The sequence below is a fragment of the Podarcis liolepis genome (assembly GCF_965112155.1).
Source record: "Podarcis liolepis genome assembly, chromosome: 18".
Taxonomy (NCBI): Eukaryota; Metazoa; Chordata; class Lepidosauria; order Squamata; family Lacertidae; genus Podarcis; species Podarcis liolepis.
The window spans coordinates 2,561,298-2,584,415 of record NC_139572.1 but is presented as its reverse complement, the minus strand read 5'-3'; the positions used below and the strand labels follow the sequence as shown (position 1 = coordinate 2,584,415).

The 23,118-nt window shown below is 51.0% G+C and overlaps 1 protein-coding gene and 1 long non-coding RNA gene across 7 annotated transcripts in view; one reads left to right on the top strand and one right to left on the bottom strand.

Annotated features, from left to right (window-relative positions):
- The window catches only part of LOC310697635, a 42,109-nt gene extending 30,575 nt beyond the window's left edge, over positions 1-11,534 (bottom strand). Inside the window, exon 1 of the long non-coding RNA XR_014521121.1 lies at positions 11,422-11,534. This is a non-coding gene — a long non-coding RNA (uncharacterized lncRNA). The remainder of the gene's footprint in view (positions 1-11,421) is intronic.
- ARID3A (AT-rich interaction domain 3A) overlaps positions 1-23,118 on the top strand; it is a 69,269-nt gene that overhangs the window by 5,341 nt on the left and 40,810 nt on the right. For 3 of the 6 annotated variants that reach the window (XM_083483870.1, XM_083483871.1, XM_083483872.1), the window contains exons 2-3: positions 8,829-9,594; positions 14,481-14,781. In XM_083483870.1, coding sequence (XP_083339996.1) covers positions 9,206-9,594; positions 14,481-14,781 — 690 coding nt within the window. In that variant the 5' untranslated portion in view covers positions 8,829-9,205. Of the gene's footprint in view, positions 1-2,750; positions 2,849-8,828; positions 9,595-14,480; positions 14,782-23,118 lie in introns of those variants that run through there. The other 3 variants (XM_083483869.1, XM_083483868.1, XM_083483873.1) reach the window with 2 other exon arrangements.

The window sequence follows — 23,118 nt, the reverse complement described above, 5'->3', positions numbered from 1 at the left end:
AGGAGGAATTAAAGAACCTTTTAATGAGGGTGAAAGAGGAGAGCACAAAATACGGTCTGAAGCTCAACATAAAAAAACGAAGATCATGGCCACTGGTCCCATCACCTCCTGGCAAATAGAGGGGGAAGAAATGGAGGCAGTGAGAGATTTTAGTTTCTTGGGCTCCATGATCACTGCAGATGGTGAGAGCAGTCACGAAATTAAAAGACGCCTGCTTCTTGGGAGAAAAGCAATGACAAACCTAGACAGCATCTTAAAAAGTAGAGACATCACCTTGCCAACAAAGGTCCGTATAGTTCAAGCTCTGGTTTTCCCAGTAGTGATGTATGGAAGTGAGAGCTGGACCATCAAGAAGGCTGATGGCCGAAGAATGGATGCTTTTGAATTCTGGTGCTGGAGGAGACTCTTGAGAGTCCCATGGACTGCAAGAAGATCAAACCTCTCCATCCTGAAGGAAATCAGCCCTGAGTGCTCACTGGAAGGACAGATCCTGAAGCTGAGGCTCCAAGACTTTGGCCACCTCAGGAGAAGAGAAGACTCCTTGGAAAAGACCCTGATGTTGGGAAAGATGGAGGGCGCAAGGAGAAGGGGACGACGGAGGACGAGATGGTGGGACAGTGTTCTCGAAGCTACCAGCATGAGTTTGACCCAACTGCGGGAGGCAGTGGAAGACAGGAGGGCCTGGCGTGCTCTGGCCCAGGGGGTCACGAAGAGGCGGACATGACTAAACAACAACGGGATTTGCTCGGAATATCTCAAAAGTGATTCGTTTCATAATTGGGAAGATGGGGAGAATCCTTGTGCCCGTCGAACTGATTTTTATTTAGCTTTAGTTGAAAGCTGGGAGAGAGAGATGGACTCTTGCAGACCACACTCTTCTTCCCAGATGTCTTATAACTTCTTTCGCACTGTTGGGGCTTAACATCTGGACTCTGCTGGAAAAGCGGAAACGCCTGTAGGGTTTTTTCTCTTTTTTTGTAAGCTAGCAAGGGCCTTCTGTGAGTTCCCCTTTGTCTGTCGGCTCTGCCTCCTACAAGATCATTAAAGAATTAATGTCTTTAGCACGCGGGGTGGTTTAGGAGAGAGATGTTCCTACGGAGCCAGCTCTGCCATTCTTCAAATTCTCTCCTTCCCTTCCTCCTTCCTGTTTCTGAACTCAGCAGCTGGGGGTTCCAGGTGGAGAGGATTCGAGGGGACCTACAAGGTGCAAAATCTGCAGATTTTCTTGAGCTGATCTCTTGCTTTTTTTGGGAGAAGACTCCAGAGGACATTGCAAGCTTCTCTGTGGGGTGGTGGTCCTTTTTAAATTTCTAAACCTGGGAATGAACAGCCTGTTGGTTTCTTGGAGATGTAGAAGGAAAATCACTCTGCACATGCTTCAGTGAACTACAGTGGTACCTCGGGTTACAGATGCTTCAGGTTACATACACTTCAGGTTACAGACTCCGCTAACCCAGAAATAGTACCTCGGGTTAAGAGCTTTGCTTCAGGATGAGAACAGAAATCGTGCTCCGGTGCCGCCGCGGCAGCAGGAAGCCCCGTTAGCTAAAGTGGTGCTTCAGGTTAAGAACAGTTTCAGGTTAAGAACAGACCTCCGGAACGAATTAAGTACTTAACCCGAGGTACCACTGTAGTTAATTACATAATCGGCTGGTTTCTAGGGCTGAGCCGATGTAATTGAAGCAAAAGGCAGGGGTTATGCACAAGCGCATTCTTATTACAGTGGTACCTCAGGTTAAGAACTTAATTTGTTCTGGAGGTCCGTTCTTAACCTGAAACTTTTCTTAACCTGAGGTACCACTTTAGCTAATGGGGCCTCCCGTTGCTGCCACGCGATTTCTATTCTCATCTTGAAGCAAAGTTCTTAACCCGAGGTTCTATTTCTGGGTTAGAGGAGTCTGTAACCTGAAGCGTCTGTAATCTGAGGTATGACTATACCTATATAAAGGTAAAGGGACCCCTGACCATTAGGTCCAGTCGTGGCCGAAGCTGGGCTTGCGGCGCTCATCTCGCTTTACTGGCCGAGGGAGCCGGTGTGCAGCTTCCGGGTCATGTGGCCAGCAGGACTAAGCCGCTTCTGGCGAACCAGAGCAGCGCACGGAAACGCCGTTTACCTTCCCGCCGGAGCGGTACCTATTCATCTACTTGCACTTTGAGGTGCTTTCGAACTGCTGGGTTGGCAGGAGCAGGGACCGAGCAACGGGAGCTCACCCCGTCATTGCGGGGATTCGAACCTTCTGATCGGCAAGTCCTAGGCTCTGTGGTTTAACCCACAGCGCTACCCGCGTCCCGAGGTACCACTGTATCATCATCATCATTTACTATTTTTGGCACCCGTCCGTCTCGAGAGACAATGGAGTTCGCCTCTGGGGGTGAAGCCAAACCGCTGTGAGCAGTCCCAAAGTGATCTCCCCAAGGCACAAGCCTGGGACGTGTGTCTGGGGATCCCGGCCTGCAAGCTGGCCCTGAGCACAATTGCCACAACTGCCTTGGGTTGGGTGGGATTGCCAGCCGCTGGTATTTGGGAAGGTAGACTGCCCCTGATACCGGAAGTTCAGCCACTGGGAAGCGACTCTCCCGAATCTCAGTTCCCACTGCTGGGAATTTTTTCCAGAGGCGTCGATAACCTTCCCTGATACGAGTTAAGAAGGGCGGAAAGCTCAACGCGCCTTCGCGAGGCTCTGTCAATGAAAGCTGTTGGCCGCGGTCAAGGGAGAGGCGGGGCAGCTTCCGATTGGCCGCAGCGCCCTCTGACATCAGAAAGGTTCGTGGTCGCCTTCCGTGGCAGTTGTGCGAGAGAAGAAGAGGTGTGTGGCCATGTTATTTCTTGCGCGCGGGATCAAAACCGGTTCGTATTCGTAGCCGATTCACTTGGCAGAGTCCACCCAATGCTTTTATCTGTTCTGAAAATTTACAGGCTGCATATATATATCTATATATCTGTATAACTATCTATCTATCATCTATATCTATCTATCTATCCATCTATATATCTATATATATATATATGGACCTCTGACCATTAGGTCCAGTCGTGGCCGACTCTGGGGTTGCGGCGCTCATCTCTCTTTACTGGCCGAGGGAGCCAGCGTTTGTCCGCAGACAGTTTTTCCGGCTCATGTGGCCATCGTGACTAAGCCGCTTCTGGCGAACCAGAGCAGCGCACGGAAACGCCGTTTACCTTCCCGCCGGAGCGGTACCTATTTATCTACTTTAACTTTGACGTGCTTTCGAACTGCTAGGTTGGCAGGAGCAGGGACCGAACAACGGGAGCTCACCCCGTCATTGCGGGGATTCGAACCGCCGACCTTCTGATCGGCAAGTCCTAGGCTCTGTGATTTAACCCACAGCACCACCCGTGTCTAAATATATATATATGAACATAGGTACCCAATGCTGTGAGACCCGTCAAAATGGCCTTGGCTAACGCAGGTGCCCATTAAATTCAATGGGTCCTCCTCTGAGGAACTCTCTTATTATAGGGTGTGCGCTTTGTCAATGCGCTCAGTAATCGAGTGAGACGGGGCCGTCGTGTGTCTGGGAACGCTCGAACCTAGCTGGAAATAGCTATTTTCCCCCCAGGGCTGAGTGTCTCGCCTTCAGGTTTATAATTTGGGTTTTTAATCCTTTAAGAGCCCAGCTAGCGATGGCCAGCGAGTGGCCGCTGAGAAACAGATTCTCCCTTCCCCTTTTAATGTGCCGAATGCCCTTCTATAACCCTGTGGCGGTGAGTTCCTGAATCTGTTTCACGAAGAGAGTGGCTGCCCTGGCGACATATTTTTTATCTCTCTGTGCCTCTAAGGACTCTCTTCCTCACGTGAAAAGACCGTTTTGTTTTCGGTTTCGGGGGAAAGCCGGGTAAGGGCAGGTCATGACCATAGCTGTCAGCTTACAGATTTCGAAATAAGGGACCAGCAGCCTCGGAAATAAGGGATCAGCAGCCAAAACATGGGATTTTCTGGGCACAGGTACGTTCAACTTCTGAGCCCCTCCGAGCCAAAGGCAGAAAGCCCAGCCAGCAGCCAAACGAAGCCTCAAGCGGGGGTTCCCACAGCGCAGCAACCCGGCGAAGGGGATGCAGCAAGGAAAACCACCGTCACCTCTCCGCTGGGAAGCGCTGAGCAAAGGCGAGTCCCCAGGCAAGGCGGCCGATTTGATTGGCACAAGGCATGCAAGCTCCACCCCCCAGTCGTTCTTAGACTCCTTATTGGGTGAGCAACGCAGCCAAGCAACACAGTTGGAGCCTCCCTCCTCCCTGGCCGGTGGGGAGGGAGGGAGAGGAGCTGCTTCCTGTGAAACCCGGGAAATTGAAGGGACATCATCAATAAGGGACAGCAGCGGGACACGGCGCTGGGATGAGGGACTGTCCCACCAAATAAGGGACGGTTGACAGCTATGGTCATGACCGCGGTGCCTGAAATGAACGGTGGATATATAAAGGCGTTTTTTCTACCTCTCTCCTAATCCCGGGATTCGTAGATGAACCCGAGTGGTGGAAGGTCCGGGACAGGCGAAAAGAAGGGTGCGTCTTTCGAACTCGCTTCCGGGGAGGCAGCGACTGGCCACCAACTTTAAAAGAGGGTCAGACGTACTCCTGGAGAGGAGAAAGGGCCATTGATGGCTACGCTTCTGAACGCCCGTTGCTGAAAACCTGAAGGGAGAAGGGTCTTGGATTCGAATCCTGATTGCCGGTTTCCCATAATGGGCACTTCGATCCTGGACAAAATTTGCCACTAGCCCCGTCCTTGATTTTTATAGGGCGTGAAAATGGCAAGCAGTTGTTTGCTCGCTGTGTGGGCAGCCTTGCTCATCGAGTCTGAATTTCTATCCCTGTACATTATTATTATTGTTGTTGTTATTCCTCCTCCTCCTCCTCCTTTTTCCCTGGCAGGGACTCAAGGCGGCTTGCAGATAAAATACGAGCAGCTGAAAACCATTTTGGGGAGAACCATTTATTGAAGAAACAGTTGAACTTCAATAGAAATAAAACTACCGTATTTTTTGCTCTATAAGACTCACTTTTCCCCTCCTAAAAAGCAAGGGGAAATGTGTGTGCGTCTTATGGAGCGAATGCAGGCTGCGCAGCTATCCCAGAAGCCAGAACAGCAAGAGGGATTGCTGCTTTCGCTGCGCAGCGATCCCTCTTGCTGTTCTGGCTTCTGAGATTCAGAATATATTTTTTCTTGTTTTCCTCCTCCCAAAACTAGGTGCGTCTTGTGGTCTGGTGCGTCTTATAGAGCAAAAAATACGGTATATACAGTGGTACCTCGGTTTTCGAATGTAATCCTTTCCGGAAGACCGTTCGACTCCCGAAATGTTCGAAAGCTGACGCATGTGTTTCCGGAAGCATTTACGTTGGGAAAACTCTGTGTGGCAGGTTCGGTTTCCGAAAAGCATTTGAAAACCGAAGCAGTTACTTCTGGGTTTTCGACGTTCGAAAGCCGAAATGTCCAGCTTTGGAGACATTCGAAAACTGAGGTACCGCCGTACGTACAGTGGACGTTCGGGTTGCGAACGTGATCCGTGTGGGATGCACATTCACAACCCGCAGCGGGTTTCGGCGGTCCGCAACCCAATAAAACGCAACCTGAAGCGTCTGTAACCCGAGGTATGACTGTACCTATATAAAGGTAAAGGGACCCCTGACCATTAGGTCCAGTCGTGGCCGACTCTGGGGTTGCGGCGCTCATCTCATCTCATCTTGTTTCCTGCTTGGCAGGGGGTTGGACTCGATGGTCCTTGTGGTCTCTTCCAACTCTATGATTCTATGATTCTATGATCTCGCTTTACTGGCCGAGGGAGCCGGCGTACAGCTTCCGGGTCGTGTGGCCAGTAGGACTAAGCCGCTTCTGGCGAACCAGAGCAGCGCACGGAAACGCCGTTTACCTTCCCGCCGGAGTGGTACCTATTTATCTACTTGCACTTTGACGTGCTTTCGAACTGCTAGGTTGGCAGGAGCAGGGACCGAGCAACGGGAGCTCACCCTGTCATTGCGGGGGTTCGAACCGCCGACCTTCTGATTGGCAAGTCCTAGGCTCTGTGGTTTAACCCACAGCACCACCTGCGTCCCTTGTACCTATATAAGATATCTTTAAAAACACACACACCCAAAACAAAAACATGAAAACATACATTATCTTTCCTCTTCCTGGTGAGGAACATCATCTCAAAAGAAATGAGGTTGCTGGAGACTTTCCCTGAGACTTTCCTCTTTCCAAAGAGGAAACCACCCAGGATATTTGAAAATATAGCCCCTTGGCTCGGTCGCCTATGGCGAGAAGCAACGGGTTTCCAGGGGACCCCAAGAGCAGAATTATGTGTCCGTCTTTGGTTTGCCAGCTGCCCTCTGGGACAGATATTAGGAGAGAGTGCAGGTTAAAAAAATCATTCCTTGGGATCCGGCGACTTGAATCTGGACTCACCAGCCGGACCAGTTGCTTAATGGCTGTCGACTCTTGAAACCTGTTTTACGCAGAAGCTGAGAAGCGACTGGCGTTTTATGACTGGCGTGGGTCCAGTTGTGACCACATGGAGATTTCGGGTTGCCGTTTTGGCGAACTGTCTGCCTTCTCCAGCTTCCCTAAGGAGCTCAGCCAGAAGAGATTATTCACTGCATTTTATATCCTGTGTGAGTGTCTGGAGGCGGTTGGAGGATGGATGGTGGCTAACAGATTGAGGTTGAATCCTGACAAGACAGAAGGACTGTTTTTGGGGGACAGGGGGCGGGCATGTGTGGGGGATTCCCTGGTCCTGAATGGGGCAACTGTACCCCTGAAGGACCAGGTGCGCAGCCTGGGAGTCATTTTGGACCCACAGCTGTCCATGGAGGCGCAGGTCAGTTCTGTGTCCAGGGCAGCTCCATCTGGTACGCAGGATGACACCCTCCCTGCCTGCGGACTGTCTTTCCAGAGTGGTGCATGCTCTAGTTATCTCTCGCTTGCACTACTGCCATGCGCTTCTACCTTTGAAGGTGACCCGGAAACCGCAACTAATCCAGAACGTGGCAGCTAGACTGGGGACTGGGAGCGGCCGCCGAGACCACATAACACCGGTCCTGAGAGATCTCCATTGGCTCCCAGTACGTTTCCGAGCACAATTCAAAGTGTTGGTTCTCACCTTTCAAGCCCTAAATGGCCCTGTATCCCTGAAGGAGTGCCTCCACCCCCATCGTCCAGCCCGGACACTGAGGTCCAGCTCCGAGGGCCTTCTGGCAGTTCCCTCCCTGCGAGAAGTGAGGTTACAGGGAACCAGGCAGAGGGCCTTCTCAGTGGTGGCACCCTCCCTTCAGATGTCAAGGAAATAAGCAGCTATCTTATTTTTAAAAGACATCTGAAGGCAGCCCTGTTCAGGGAAGCTTTAAATATTTAACGCTGTATTGTTTTTAACACTTGAAGCCGCCCAGAGTGGCTGGGGAAACTCAGCCAGATGGACGGGGTATAAATAATAAATTATTATTAGTAGTAGTATATTATCCCAACTTTTTCTGCGAGGAGCCCACGGTTCGCCCCACTTCCTCACTTAATCCCTACAACGGCCTGGCAAGGTGGGCTGAGCGAGCTTCAGGACTGAGCAGGATTCGAACCCTGATCTCCCAGGTCCTAGTCTGACATTCAAACAAAAACTACACCCCCCCCCCCAGTTTCCTAGAGTCCTTCTGCTATGGGGCAAGCTCTATAAATTGAGTAAGCGACTAAATATGGGGAACGCCCTTAGAGAAGGGTCTGAAATATTTCCCTTGAATTTTTTTCCCTTCTGGATTGTTTTCGTTGGGTCTTTTAATGTAAAGCGCTTTGAGATTCCGCCCCCTTTGAATTATAAGGCTGTATAGAAATGAAAATAATAATAATAATAAATTTATTATTTACAGCACACCCATCTGGCTGAGTTTCCCCAGCCACTCTGGGCGGCTCCCAACAGAAAATTAAAAACACGATATAAAACAGCAAACATTAAAAGCTTCCCTAAACAGGGCTGCCTTCAGATGTCTTCTAAAAGGTCTTTATCTCCTTGACATCTGATGGGCGCCACCACCAAGAAGGCCATTTGGCGATTAGCTTTTATATCTATCTATCTATCTATCTATCTATGGGACACGGGTGGCGCTGTGGGTTAAACCACAGAGCCTAGGACTTGCCGATCAGAAGATTGGCGGTTCGAATCCCCGCAATGACGGGGTGAGCTCCCGTTGCTCGGTCCCTGCTCCTGCCCACCTAGCAGTTCGAAAGCACGTCAAAGTGCAAGTAGATAAATAGGTACCGCTCCGGCGGGAAGGTAAACGACGTTTCCGTGCGCTGCTCTGGTTCGCCAGAAGCGGCTTAGTCCTGCTGGCCACATGACCCGGAAGCTGTACGCCGGCTCCCTCGGCCAGGAAAGCGAGATGCGCACCGCAACCCCAGAGTCGGCCACGACTGGACCTAATGGTCAGGGGTCCCTTTACCTTTACTCTATCTATCTATCTATCTATCTATCTATCTATCTATCTATCTCAGCCTCTAGCACGGGTTGAAAGGTCAGATTCTGCTAACTTCAAACGGCGACTGGAGTCGCCCCGTCTGTCTGTTCCTTCCTGCCCAAGTTAACCCCCCCTTCCTTCCCTTTTGTTAAAAACGAAAAGAAAAAAATTATCCCTCCCCTCTCTCTTTCCTTCCTCTTTTTGTGCGAATATGTTGAGGTTTGCTCTGGGTGTGTTCGTTCCCTAACCCAACAAAGCGGCTGTAAATCAAGTTTCTAGTCCCTGTTGCTTGGGGAGGGGGAAACGAAGTCAGTTTTCTAGTCCTCATTGTGCTAACCTGCCTATTTTATTTTTTCTCTCTCCCCTGTTCTTCCAGGCAGCGCTTTCCCTGACGCCTAGATGACGCAGAAGAGGCCCCGGCCTCGAAGCACGCCTCTCAAACCCAACACCCCCTTCGGGAAAGCCCCCGGGAGCACCGCAGGACCGCCCCGCCGGCACGGTTCGGGGCGGCTGGGAAGCGGAGGGACCCCGCGGCGAGGGATGGCGGCTGGCCTCTGAAAGCCCGTGCCCTGCGAGGAACCGTTTGGCACCCGAACCCCTTCCCCACAGCCGCGAGGACCGCTGGGGCTGAAGGGCCCCTCGACGGCGTCCCCCACGGCGTTGCCTCCGCCCGGACGCTGCCCTCCGGCGCCCCCATTGCAGGGCGAGGGCTCCTCGGTGGCGCCCCCCGTCAGGCCCACCGCCGGCCGGGCCATGAAGCTTCAGGCGGTGATGGAGAACCTGCAGAGGCAACAGAGAGCCCGCCTGCAGCAGGAAATGGAGTCGCGGCAACCTCCGCCGGGCGATCCGCCGGGCGCGCTTCCGGTTCCTGGCGCGGCAGCGATGGCCTTCTCTCGCAGCCGTAGCCAGGAGCCCGCCGCCGAGGAGGCAGGGGAACCGGAGAGCGCCCGGATCCAGCGGGCGCAGATGGCGGCGCTGGCGGCCATGCGGGAGGCGGCTGCCGGCCTGAGCCAGTCGTCGAGCCCCGGCCCGTCGGAGGCCAGCCGCGGCTCGGCGGAGGAGGAGGAAGAAGAGGAGGAGGAGGACGAGGAAGACGACGGAGGGGTGTTCCCGCGGGAAGCGGTCTCCGAAGACGAGGAGATGTGAGTATTGGCCTTTATCGGCTGCGCCAGATTTACGTACAGTGGTACCTCGGGTTACGTACTTAATTCGTTCCGGAGGTCCGTTCTTAACCTGAAACTGTTCTTAAGCTGAAGCATCACTTTAGCTAATGGGGCCTCCCTTTGCCGCTGCATGATTTCTGTTCTCATCCTGAAGCAAAGTTCTTAACCCGAGGTACTATTTCTGGGTTAGCGGAGTCTGTAACCTGAAGTGTATGTAACCTGAAGCATCTGTAACCCGAGGTACCACTGTATAAGCTAAACAAGCTGTAGCTTAGGGCCCCAAACTCTCGGGGGTCCCAAACAAATTTAAAGGGGGAAAGACTGGATGTACATTTCCAAAATATAAGATAGAAAACAAATGAAATAAAACTTACATCCAGGAACAGTGTTTTGTGTTGTGTAAGCTCCTAGGATGTAAGTCATGGGCCCCGCCTGCTGGCCTGCTCCCCAAAATATTACTGGTTAGATACCGTATTTTTCGCTCTATAAGACGCACCAGACCACGAGACGCACCTAGTTTTTGGAGGAGGAAAACAAGAAAACAAATATTCTGAATCTCAGAAGCCAGAGCAGCAAGAGGGATCGCTGTGCAGCGAAAGCAGCAATCCCTCTTGCTGTTCTGGCTTTTGGGATAGCTGCGCAGCCTGCATTCGCTCCATAAGACGCACACACATTTCCCTTTACTTTTTAGGAGGGAAAAAGTGAGTCTTATAGAGCAAAAAATACGGTACCTATTAGGTCCATCAAACGTGCTCCGTTTTGAGTGTTACACTGAGGTCTGTCTGTTTTTGCTATTTATTTTGCTTTTTGCGGCTCTTTTGTGTGTGTGTGACTGTGTGGAACCCAGTCCAGCCACTGATTGCTTTTGTGACTGCAGTTCATCGTATATTGCTTTCATTTTATGTACTGACGGTCTCATTAGATAGCAAAATTCACGTCAAATTGCTGTTTTAGGGGTTGTTTTTAAAAGCCTGGGGCGATCCGTTTTGCATTGCTTTCTATGGGAAAGCAGCGCGACTCGGTTTTGGAACGCTTTGGTTTTGGAACGGGACTTCCGGAACGGATTAAAGTTTGGGAACCAAGGTACCGCTGTACCTTTGCTCTCTCCAAAGATCCCGGCGGCAACTCTGTTTAGGGTTGGCTCTGTAAGAGGCAGCGTCCTATGAAGCCAGCCGAAAACAATGAGGACTAGAGCCTTACTTGACGCTTTGATAAAGGGCTGCATATTCAGCGGTTGAGCACCAGCTTTTTCGAGCAGGGGGCCTCGGGTTCAGTCCCCAACGGTAGGGCCGGGAACTCTTCCCTGGCGGCCTCCAACCCTGGAGAGCTTCTGCCAGCCAGAGCGGGCGTGAGGGGTGGGACCCATGGTTTGGTTTAGAACGAGGCACTTCCGAGCCCCACTGAATACGCATAATAAACAGGCCTAGTTGCAGAGAATCTCCCCTCCTCGCCGCAATAAAAAGAATGGCAAAACTGTTATTACAGCGGTTCTCCACATGTGGGTCCCCAGATGTCGTTGGACTACAACTCCCATCATCCCTGAGCTCTGGCCTTGCTAGCTAGGGGTGATGGGAGTTGTAGTCCAACAACACCTGGGGATGTTGAGAAAGGCTGCCTTAAGCTCAGCTTGCACCAGGCTTCCTCAACCAGATGTTTTGGGACTACAACTCCCATGATCCTTTGCTAGCAGGACCAGCGGTCAGGGATGATGGGAGTTGTAGTCTCGAAACATCTGGAGGACCTACGGCTTATGCAGACTCTATGGAAGAGCTTCCCCTCTGTCCTCTTAGCTCAGCGGTTTTCCACCTGCGGGTCCCCAGATGTTGTCGGACTACAACTCCCATCGTCCCTGAGCTCTGGCCTTGCTAGCTAGGGGTGATGGGATTTGTAGTCCAACAGCATCTGGGGACCCACAGCTTGAGAAAGGCCGCCTTAAAAGGTGGACAACCTGCCGTTTGCTTCCAGGGGGAAGAAAGAAAGGAGCTGGAGGGAACAAAAGAAGCTTGTATTTCTCCTGATTTTTACTAATTTATTTTGGAAAGTGTTTCTCTAAAGGAGAGAAGAAGAAAAGTTTTTAGAAAGACTCAGATTGGGCGATTTAATAAGGCGCTTGCGAGGTTTCTCGTCCCCCAGCTTGGAAAAAATAGCAAAGAGTTTGGATCCTTGGGAAATAACTTGAAAAATCAGTTTCCCCGACTGGCCTCCTGTTTCTCTGCCGCTTCCTTGCCCCACCCTGATCTTCTTGGGGTCAGGAGACATTATAAACAGGGAGGAGAGACCAGTTTGGCAGGTTCTCTCCCCCCCCCCCCCGCTGCCACCCCCTTAAATGCCCGGAGAGCTTTCGATTTAAGTTCCTGATCCCTCTCTGAAAAATTTCCAGCTGTTTTGAAAGCGGCTGGGTCTTCCGAAGTTTGGAGAGATTCCCCCTCCCCTCGGAAAAATCTGTTTCTTTTATTTTTATTTATTTATTATTATTATTATTATTATAGCTATCAACGTTTCCCATTTTTAAAGGGAAATTCCCTTATTCCGAATAGGATTCTTCGCAAGAAAAGGGAAAAATTGACAGCTATTATTATTATTATTATTATTATTATTATTATTATAGCTATCAATGTTTCCCATTTTTAAAGGGAAATTCCCTTATTCCGAATAGGATTCCTCGCAAGAAGAGGGAAAAATTGACAGCTATTATTATTATTATTATTATTATTATTATTATTATTATTATAGCTGCCAACGTTTCCCATTTTTAAAGGGAAATTCCCTTATTCCGAATAGGATTCCTCGCAAGAAGAGGGAAAAATTGACAGCTATTATTATTATTATTATTATTATTATTATTATTATTATTATTATTATTATAGCTGCCAACGTTTCCCATTTTTTAAGGGAAATTCCCTTATTCCGAATAGGATTCCTCGCAAGAAAAGGGAAAAATTGACAGCTATTATTATTATTATTATTATTATTATTATTATTATTATTATTATAGTATTTTGAATAATTTGCCGAATCGATTGTTCAGAGACCCTAATGGGAGCTGCAGGCCAGAGATAGGCGTTTAGAGCTGGGAGTGGGGACCCCGCAAGACCCATCTAGCAGCTAAAGGATCCCGGCCTTTATTTTAAAACCTGTGCCACCTTCTGGCTCTGACTGCTGCTTCCTAATAATAATAATAATAATAATAATAATAGTAAAATTTTATTTATATCCCACCCTCCCCAGCCGAAGCTGGGCTCAGAGCGGCTAACAACAGGAAAAGTAACACAGTTTACATAAAATCGCAACCAATTACCGTATTTTTTGCTCTATAGGACGCACTTTTCCCCCTCCAAAAATGAAGGGGGAAAGTGTGTGCGTCCTATGGGGTGAATGCAGGCTTTCGCTGAAGCCTGGAGAGCGAGAGGCGTCGGTGCGCACTGACCCCTCTCGCTCTCCAGGCTTCAGGAAGACATCCGCAAGCCTGCGGAGCCCGCGAGAACTCCCGCCGGGCTCCTCAGGCTTGCGGACAGCTGCCTGCAGCCCGAAGCCCAGGGAGCGCAGCTCTGTGTACCCCGGGCTTCAGGCAGTTAGAATCATAGAATCCTAGAGTTGGAAGAGACCCCAAGGGCCATCGAGTCCAACCCCCTGCCAAGCAGGAAACGCCACCAGAGCACTCCTGACATATGGTTGTCAAGCCTCTGCTTAAAGACCTCCAAAGGAGGAGACTCCACCACACTCCTTGGCAGCAAATTCCACTGTCGAACAGCTCTTACTGTCAGGAAGTTCTTCCTAATGTTTAGGTGGAATCTTCTTTCTTGTACTTTGGATCCATTGCTCCGTGTCCGCTTCTCTGGAGCAGCAGAAAACAACCTTTCTCCCTCCTCTATGTGACATCCTTTTATATATTTGAACATGGCTATCATATCACCCCTTAACCTCCTCTTCTCCAGGCTAAACATGCCCAGCTCCCTTAGCCGTTCCTCATAAGGCATCGTTTCCAGGCCTTGGACCATTTTGGTTGCCCTCCTCTGGACACGTTCCAGTTGGTCAGTGTCCTTCTTGAACTGGGGTGCCCAGAACTGGACACAGTACTCCAGGTGAGGTCTGACCAGAGCAGAATACAGTGGCAAATACAGTTCTCTGCAAGCCTGCGGAGCCCAGCGGGAGTTCAGGCTTGCGGAGAGCAGCCTGCTTTCCCCGAAGCCAAAGCAGCGAGACGGGTCGCTGTGCAGCCCTCCGTCTCGCTGTTCCGGCATTGGGACGGCTGCGCAAAGCCTCCGCAGGGCGGCAGGGTGAAGGCACCCCGCTGCCCTGCGAAGGCGACAAAGGATGTCCCCAAAGCCTCTAGCCTTTGGAGGGCAGCTGCGCTCCAAAGGCTTCGGGGATCTTTGAGGCTGGTGGTGGGAGAAAGCAGCGCTTCCCCCCACCGCCAGCCCCACAAGCTCGGGGGGCCTGCTAGTGAACGCACCTTGAACACACCTTGTTTTTGAGGGGGGGAACAAGGGAAAAAATCCCCCCCTATTCTCCCCCTCCTTTGGTCCGGTGCGTCCAATAGAGCGAAAAAGACGGTGCCGTATATCCCGCCCTGCAGCTAGCAGCAGTAAAAGTAACAGTTTACATAAAATCACAACCAATTGATTGAAATACTTTCTAAAATCAATTCATTCTAAAGTCAATTCAGAATCAAATTAGTGGCCAGTTCCGGGTTAAGAAACTTGAGGACTAGAAACCTGCTTTTCTCTAGAGGGGGAAAGGGCCCGTAGCGTAGCGGACGGCGGTTCCCGGGGGTGGGATATGCTGCCGGCTCGTGCCTGCAGTGCTGAGCTAGGCGTTCCTTCGGCCCCTGACCTCTTCCTCTTTCCGGACCCCCCCCCCCCCAGGAAAGCCAAATGGGCCGACGAGGAATTCGACGAAGACCTTGTTGAGGAGGAAGAGGACGATTACGACGACGAGGAGGAGATGGCGGAGGAGGAAGGGGTCCCCATGTCCGGGGAGGCTGCCCGCTCGAGCCCAGGCCCCCCGCTTCTCCGCAAGCAGCAGCCCACCTTGCCCTACAGGGGGGAGACGTCCAGACTGGCCGGGGGTCCCGAGAGACTTTCGGCCTCGCTGCCCCACCTGTCCCAGGTGCAGACCCAACCCCTGGACCACGGCGACTGGACCTACGAGGAACAGTTCAAGCAGGTAAGTTTCCGCGGGAAACTTTCTTTTTTTCCTTCCAGGGAAGGGTGGGATACTGCCAAACTCTACCTCTCTTTCAAATCGGAAGCAGTGAAGGCGGTGAAGGTCCTATGTGAGTGTCTGGAGGCGGTTGGAGGATGGATGGCGGCTAACGGATTGAGGTTGAATCCTGACAAGACAGAAGTCCTGTTTTGGGGGGACGGGACAGGCACGTGTGGAGGACTCCCTGGTCCTGAATGGGGTCACTGTGCCCCTGAAGGACCAGGTGCGCAGCCTGGGAGTCATTCTGGACTCACAGCTGTCCATGGAGGCGCAGGTTAGTTCTGTGTCCAGGGCAGCTCCATCTGGTACGCAGGATGAGACCCTCCCTGCCCGCGGACTGTCTGGCCAGAGTGGTGCATGCTCTGGTTATCTCCCGCTTGGACTACTGCAATGCGGTCTACGTAGGGCTACCTTTGAAGGTGACCCGGAAACTACAACTAATCCAGAATGCGGCAGCCAGACTGGGGACTGGGAGCGGCCGCCGAGACCACATAACACCGGTCTTGAAAGACCTCCATTGGCTCCCAGGACGTTTCCGAGCACAATTCAAAGTGTTGGTGCTGACCTTGAAAGCCCTAAACGGCCTCGGTCCAGTATACCTGAAGGAGCGTATCCACCTCCATCGTTCTGCCCGGACACGGAGGTCCATCTCCGAGGGCCTTCTGGCGGTTCCCTCACTGCGAGAAGCCAAGTTACAGGGAACCAGGCAGAAGGCCTTCTCGGTGGTGGCACCCGCCCTGTGGAATGTCAGATGTCAAAGAGAAAAGTAACTACCAAACTTTTAGAAGACATCTGAAGGCAGCCCTGTTTAGGGAAGCTTTTAATGTTTAATAGGTTATTGTATTTTAGTGTTTTGTTGGGAGCCGCCCAGTGTGGCTGGGGGGACCCAGCCAGATGGGCGGGGTAGAAATCATAAATTATTATTATTATTATTACTGCTGAAAAGCACTCTGCACGGGCCCAGGGGCTCTGCAAAACCTGCGTTTTCCGAGGGCTGCTTTCTCCGTCTTGCACTCCCAGATTGTCGGCGGGCTGCGATGGGAACTACAACTCCCACTAGCTGTGAGCGATGGGATTTGCGACCCGGTTTTTATAAAGGTTTGGGGCTTGAAGGGAGATTGTCGAAATCTGAGAAGGCTTCTTCGGCCTCTCCTCCCTTTGTGTGGCTTTTGCTAAGGCCGTGTGTGTGTGTGTGTGTTTACGACAAAGATAAGCCGAATTTTTCCATTTCAAATTCAGCCGTGTCAAAGTCCGCAAGAGGGAGGGGGGGGGGAGAATCTTGCTAGTCTGGAAATATTTATCCCCTGGCAAAACGGACCGGCGTCAACCAGACTTTCCTGGGTGCCGCAATAAAAAACAACAACGCCACGGTTTTTCGGAACAAGCTCGCCCCGGTTTTGCCTCCACCCGCAACTTTGCTTTATGTGTGCTGAAGTTTAAATAGACGGCGTTCTTGCGTTTCCTAAAAGGTCCCCTTTTCTAATTTCAGCCAGCAAACATATAGCAAAAATATAGGGATTGGCTTTCGTATTTTATTTTATAAAGAAAGCATTTTGGGTCGCTTTGAATGGCGGCGTCCGGAGAAAAGAGAGTTCTCTGCGGCCGAATAGCTGCTCTGGGGAAGCGCATTGTGTGATCTGAAAGCCTGCCGTGCCGACGAAGAGCTCTGTGCAGCCTGAAAGCTTGCTGAAATAAAAACGGGTATTTTCCCCAGGATTCCTGAACGCATACAAGGTATTAAGAACATAAGAAAAGCTGGGCATTATAAGAGAGTGCTTTTCTTAACGTTCTTTCTACGGCGCATGTGTTTCCAGCGTCCTGGGGTGTGTGTGAAAATACCCCACGTTTTCATGTTTCACAAGCTTTCGGATCTCGCAGAGCTCTTCTTCGGCGCAGCGGGCTTTCGGATCGCACTGGGCGCTGCTGCTTCAGATATTGGGTCACAGCGAGCTCTCTCCTTCCCTGCGGGTTTGAATTTTGAACCCGTCGAGGTGCGTGGTCGATCGGCGCCTCCTGCAAAGAGCAAGCTTCGCGGCTTAACTGCACGCTGCGCGGAGAAGTTAGCATTTCGACAAACGTTCATCCCGTGTAGCTGGAATTGCAGCCTGCAATTCATCCGGTTATCTGCGTGAATCTCCTTTCTTTCTTTCTTTCATTCTTTCGTTCGTTCGTTCGTTCGTTTTCTTTTTCTCTCTTTCTCTCTTTCCTTTCTCTCTTTCCTTTCTCTCTCTCTCTCTCTCTCTCTATTTCTTTCTCTCTCTCTCTCTTTCTCTCTCTCTCTCTCTCTCTCTCTCTCTCTCTCTCTCTTTCTTTCTTCTGTTTTTTTCCACCAGCAATTATTGCAAGAGATGTCGTTTGCAACAAACTGATCAGAAACACACACAGAGAGGAAGAGAAAGCAGTAATTTAGCGGGCCCGACCTCCCCCACCCCAAAATCTACTCTTTTTTTTTTCTTTTTTGTGGAGAAAGAGATCCTTCCTTTCTTTCCGGCAGCCTCCCTCGCTCCTTGTTTGATCAGTCCGGTCTGGGTATTGAATCAGGAAAGCTGCAGAGTTAATAGAAGGAAATCGCTCTCTTTGCAAGGGCTTTCTCCCTAGAGGACCGGCCTTCCTTTGATGTCTGAGTTGTAAATACATTGGGAATTTGGGGGGGGGGGAGAAAAATCAGCGGCAAACCAAGCAGAGGCAGATGGAATCCAGATGGGAAGAGAGAGAGAGAGAGAGAGAGAGGTTTATTATTATTATTATTATTATTATTATTATTATTATTATTATTATTATTATCATTATTATTTGTACCCGGGCTCAGGGCGGCTAACAAGCAATAATAGAAACAAGCTGAATGAATACAACTTAAAAACAAGATTAAAATATTGAAACCTTACAATATTAAAATGCAGCCTCATCACAGGAGGAGAAAGGAAAAAGGAAAAAAAATATTAAATAATTATTATTAATTATTAACAAAGCGGCAGGAGTAATTTGAAAACAAGCGCTTCGTCGTTTCAGGAGAAAATTGCCTGCTACTGTATACCCTCCTGGTTCCATACATTGGATTTTGTTTTTTAAGGTTTTGTTCTCAGATAAGGGCTGTTTTGAGGACCTTGGAGGTGGGAGAGGTTCCCTGTCGCCTCTCTGCGTGAGTCTCTGCTGTGCAAGGAGGCAAGCTTTCCCCCCTTGCTAATGGTGGGCGAGTTTTTGCCCTGTATTTCCCCATGTGTGTGTGTCTGGCTGGGTTGCTGATTCGCTTCCGGTGCAGAGAGGCTCCCCACTGTGTCTCTGGATGAGTCCCCGGCAGCCTCGCGCTAAGCCGGAGCGTCAGACCTAGCTCAGTAACGTCCGGCAGTGGCTATTTAGGGTCTCCGGCCATCCCCAGTCGAGCCTCGGAGGGCGGAGGGTGATTCTAGCCACCCCCCCTTGGGAGAGTCTGCCCGCTGCATCTCTGTCTGACTTAATCAAGCTGGAGATTGTTGTTGTTGAGTCGTTTAGTCGTGTCCGCCTCTTTGTGACCCCCTGGACCAGATCACGCCAGGCCTTCCTGTCTTCCACTGCCTCCCGCAGTTTGGGAAGACTCATGCTGGTAGCTTCGAGAACATTGTCCCACCATCTGGTCCTCCATCGTCCCCTTCTCCTTCTTCCCTCCATCTTTCCCAACATCAGGGTCTTTTCCAGGGAGTCTTCTCTTTTCATGAGGTGGCCAAAGTCTTGGAGCCTCAGCTTCACGATCTGTCCTTCCAGTGAACACTCAGGGCTGATTTCCTTCCGAATGGAGAGGTTTGATCTTCTTGCAGTCCATGGGACTCTCAAGAGTCTCCTCCAGCACCAGAATTCAAAAGCATCCATTCTTCGGCGTTCAGCCTTCTTGATGGTCCAGCTACCAAAGAGCTAGGGACGCGGGTGGCGCTGTGGGTTAAACCACAGAGCCTAGGGCTTGCTGATCAGAAGGTCAGCGGTTCGAATCCCCGCGATGGACGGGGTGAGCTCCCGTTGCTTGGTCCCTGCTCCTGCCAACCTAGCAGTTCAAAAGCACGTCAAAGTGCAAGTAGATAAATAGGTACCGCTCTGGCGGGAAGGTAAACGGCGTTTCTGTGCGCTGCTCTGGTTCACCAGAAGCGGCTCAGTCCTGCTGGCCACATGACTCGGAAGCTGGACGCCGGCTCCCTCGGCCAATAAAGCGAGATGAGCGCCGCAACCCCAGAGTCGGCCATCGCTGGACCTAACGGTCAGGGGTCCCTTTACCTTTACCCCAGAGCTAAACTTGGGCGGATGTCGACCCTTTATTTTCCCTTTCGGCTTGGAAACTTTGGGGCGGTTCTGTTTGGCTCTTGGCAGCCGCCTAAGTCACTGCCTCCAGGAATCGAGACTTTGCGGGGAAAGAGAGTGTGAGATAGCGGGCAGTATGGCAGGGTGTGTCCGAGATAAGGGGTCGCAAGCCCGCTTAATTCCCTGGGTGGGGCGGACTCGGCCGGGTAAGCCGGGCCAGACGCCCTGGATTTTCGGCTGCGGGTTCCGCAGGTCGGAGCGGTCCCGAATTCGAAAGTCTTGGCCGTGTGTTGTTGATTTTCCCCTGTGCCGATGACGCAGTGCTGGTTAAAGGCAGGGGGTGCGTCCGTTGCGGCCCCCACCCAAATATTCTGGGACTCTCAGCTATCTATGGGCTCCTTACTGATTTTAAATTGCATTTGAAACCAGTATTTTAAATTGGTTTCCCCCTCCATTATGATTTTACTGTAATTTTACTCCCGCAAAGCACCCCTGGATCGGATTTTGAGGTTCCCCAAACACCATGAGTGCAATTTTGAGCTTCTCTTCACCTCCCCAGGAGCTCGAAGTCTGCTCCATATCAACTAAACATTAATGGACTACACATCATCTAACGCAGGGGTCAGCAAACTTTTTCAGCAGGGGGCCGGTCCACTGACCCTCAGACTTTGTGGGGGGCCGGACTATATTTTTTTGGGGGGAAATGAACGAATTCCTATGCCCCATAAAATAACCCAGAGATGAATTTAAATAAAAGCACACATTCTACTTGTGTAAAAACACGCTGATTTCTGGACCGTCCGCGGGCCGGATTGAGAAGGCAATTGGGCCGGATCCGGCCCCCGGTCCTTCGTTTGCCTGTCCATGGTTTAAGGAGCCGTGGGGCACCCGACGTATATATCTCCGAGTTTCTTTCCCCCAAAAAACTTTTTTTATTGATTTTCCACATTTCCGCATACAAAAACATCTTTTTGGGGCTATATAGTGGTACCTAGGGTTAAGTACTTAATTCGTTCCCGAGGTCCGTTCTTAACCTGAAACTGTTCTTAACCTGAAGCACCACTTTAGCTCATGGGGCCTCCTGCTGCCGCCGGAGCACGATTTCTGTTCTCATCCTGAAGCAAAGTTCTTAACCCGAAGCACTATTTCTGGGTTAGCGGAGCCTGAAACCTGAAGCGTATGTAACCCGAGGTGCCACTCTATCTCCAGATTTCTAACCCAGGTCAGGACTCACTCTATGCACGCCGGGTTGCGGCAACCGCCGGCTCGGCCTCTGCCCCTCCTCGGCGCCGCGCTTTGGGGTTAAGAAGTCACCCGGCTGCGCCGCTGCCAAGGCCCTCCTTCGCGGGACGGCCCCGGAGGTGGCGGCGGTAGCGCTTTGGCAAGCCCTGGCTCGCCGGCTCCTCCAAGAGCCCCGTTCTGTTTACATTCCTGCGTTCCTCCTCCTCCTCTCCCCCGGGCGTCTTGCTGCCAAGGTTGCGGCCGACCAGCTGAGCTTGGAGAGTGTTCAGAGCCGAGTCGTCTTCTCCTTGGAGCGGGGCCAAGTGGGACTCCCAGCCAAGCGCTTGAACGCTGGCCAGCATCCAGAGGCGAGCGCTCGCTGCTCCGCCCCGTATCGGGGAAAGGCAATCCCCAAAGCCGGCTTTTCCCTTTTGCAAACGCACAAAGTCTCATTGCTCAGACGGGTGTTGTCGTTTAGTCGTGTCCGCCTCTTCGTGACCCCCTGGACCAGAGCACGCCAGGCCCTCCTGTCTTCCACTGCCTCCCGCAGTTTGGTCAAACTCATGCTGGTAGCTTCGAGAACACTGTCCCACCATCTCGTCCTCTGTCGTCCCCTTCTCCTTGCGCCCTCCATCTTTCCCAACATCAGGGTCTTTTCTCTTCTCATGAGGTGGCCAAAGTCTTGGAGTCTCAGCTTCAGGATCTGTCCTTCCAGGGAGCACTCAGGGCTGATTTCCTTCAGAATGGAGAGGTTTGATCTTCTTGCAGTCCATGGGACTCTCAAGAGTCTCCTCCAGCACCATAATTCAAAAGCATCCATTCTTCGGCGATCAGTCTTCTTTATGGTCCAGCTCTCGCTTCCCTCAGACGGGTAGGATTGCGCAGTTGCAAGGGACTCCCATAGGTCATCGTAAAATATGCCGGGATTTTGATATGCAGAATGAACCGTGGAAAGAGAAGAAGTGAAGTCGTTGATATTTTAAGGATGTTTAAACGAGTGCAGTCGTACCTCGGTTGCCGAACATAATCTGTTCGACTTCCGAAACGTTTGGCGGATTCCATCGAGAAAATGGAAAAGCACGCGCGTTCAAATACGGAAGCAATTACTTCTGGGTTTTTGGCGTTCGACTTTTGAAACGTTCAGCTCCACTGAACGAGGTTCCGCTGTCTTTCACATTATAAAACAGAAAATTTAATAATAACTGTGTGTCGGCGGGGAGGGTTCTGGGTTTTCGGCATTCGGCTTTGGAAACATTCTTCTCTCAAGGCGCTCGAAAATGAGGTTCCGCTGTATTTCACATTGCAAAACAGAAAATTTTATAATAATTGTGTATCCGGGGGCGGGGGAGAATTGCAGTCTGTTGGGCACGGCACTAGAGGAAAAAGCAACGGGCAGGGTGGAGGAAAGAAAGCGTCACTGCAAGGTGCCTATTCTGTGACCCAACAAGACAGGGCTGGGCTCGTCTCCACCATCCGGCCCCCCACCCAGGGCGATAGCTTCCTAGGGAGGGCCCCCCCCAGAGCAAACCTTGCGTAATTCGGACGTTGCGTGCCGGAACTCTTTGTTGTTGAAAGCGTGTTTGTGTGTCTGTTTTTTGTAGAAAACTGACCGAGTTACTGGAAGATCTTGTTTCGCGGCTGTTGATTTCTGAGCAGAACTTCCTATTTTCTCTCTCTTATTTCCTCCCCATATTCTAACTCCTGCCTTGCAAACTGAGGGTTCCCACAGCACTGTTTTTTCCCCTGCCACCACTTTTGGGTGAAGACATCGACTTCCTTGAGTGGCCTTGCATCATTCTGCAAAAACCCGGCTGCGTGGAAGGGGACCCCGTCCCTTCCTGGCCGTTCGCCACTGCAGCAAGCAAGCCAGTCAAAATAATAAAATAATAATTATTTATTATTTACACTCTGCCCATGTGGCCGGGTTTCCCCAGCCACTCTGGGCAGCTTCCAACAGAATATTAAAATGTTGTTGTTGTTTAGCCGTTTAGTCGTGTCCGCCTCTTCGTGACCCCACAGACCAGAGCATGCCAGGCCCTCCTGTCTTCCACTGCCTCCCGCAGTTTGGTCAAACTCATGCTGGCAGCTTCGAGAACACTGTCCCACCATCTCGTCCTCTGTCTTCCCCTTCTCCTTGTGCCCTCCATCTTTCCCAGCATCAGGGTCTTTTCCAGGGAGTCTTCTCTTCTCCTGAGGTGGCCAAAGTCTTGGAGCCTCAGCTTCAGGATCTGTCCTTCCTGTCAGCACTCAGGGCTGATTTCCTTCCGAATGGAGAGGTTTGATCTTCTTGCAGTCCATGGGACTCTCAAGAGTCTCCTCCAGCACCAGAATTCAAAAGCATCCATTCTCCGGCGATCAGCCTTCTTTATGGTCCAGCTCTCACTTCCATACATCACTACTGGCAAAACCATAGCTTTTACTATATGGACCTAATGTCAAGCCTTTATTTGTTATCATTGTGATGATCATGGCATAACAGCTGATGAAAACCCCAAATGATCATCACAATGATCACAAATAAAGGCTTGACATATCTCTCTTTGCATGCCGTGAGTCTATCTCATATATTAGTTTCACCTTTTAAGCTGAATTACTGAAATAAACAAACTTTCCCACGATATTCTCATTTTTCGAGTTTTCACCTGTAGACGTACAGAGGGGAAGAGGCTTTTTTCTTAAGGAGGGGTGTGGAGACTCGAACTCGTGGCCCGGGTACTGAACGCCGGGAGGTTTCAGGACAGGGCAGGTAAAAGGGAAGGTTGGACTATGGAACCGGCTTCCGCAGGAGGCAATGGCGGCCAACAACTTGGATGG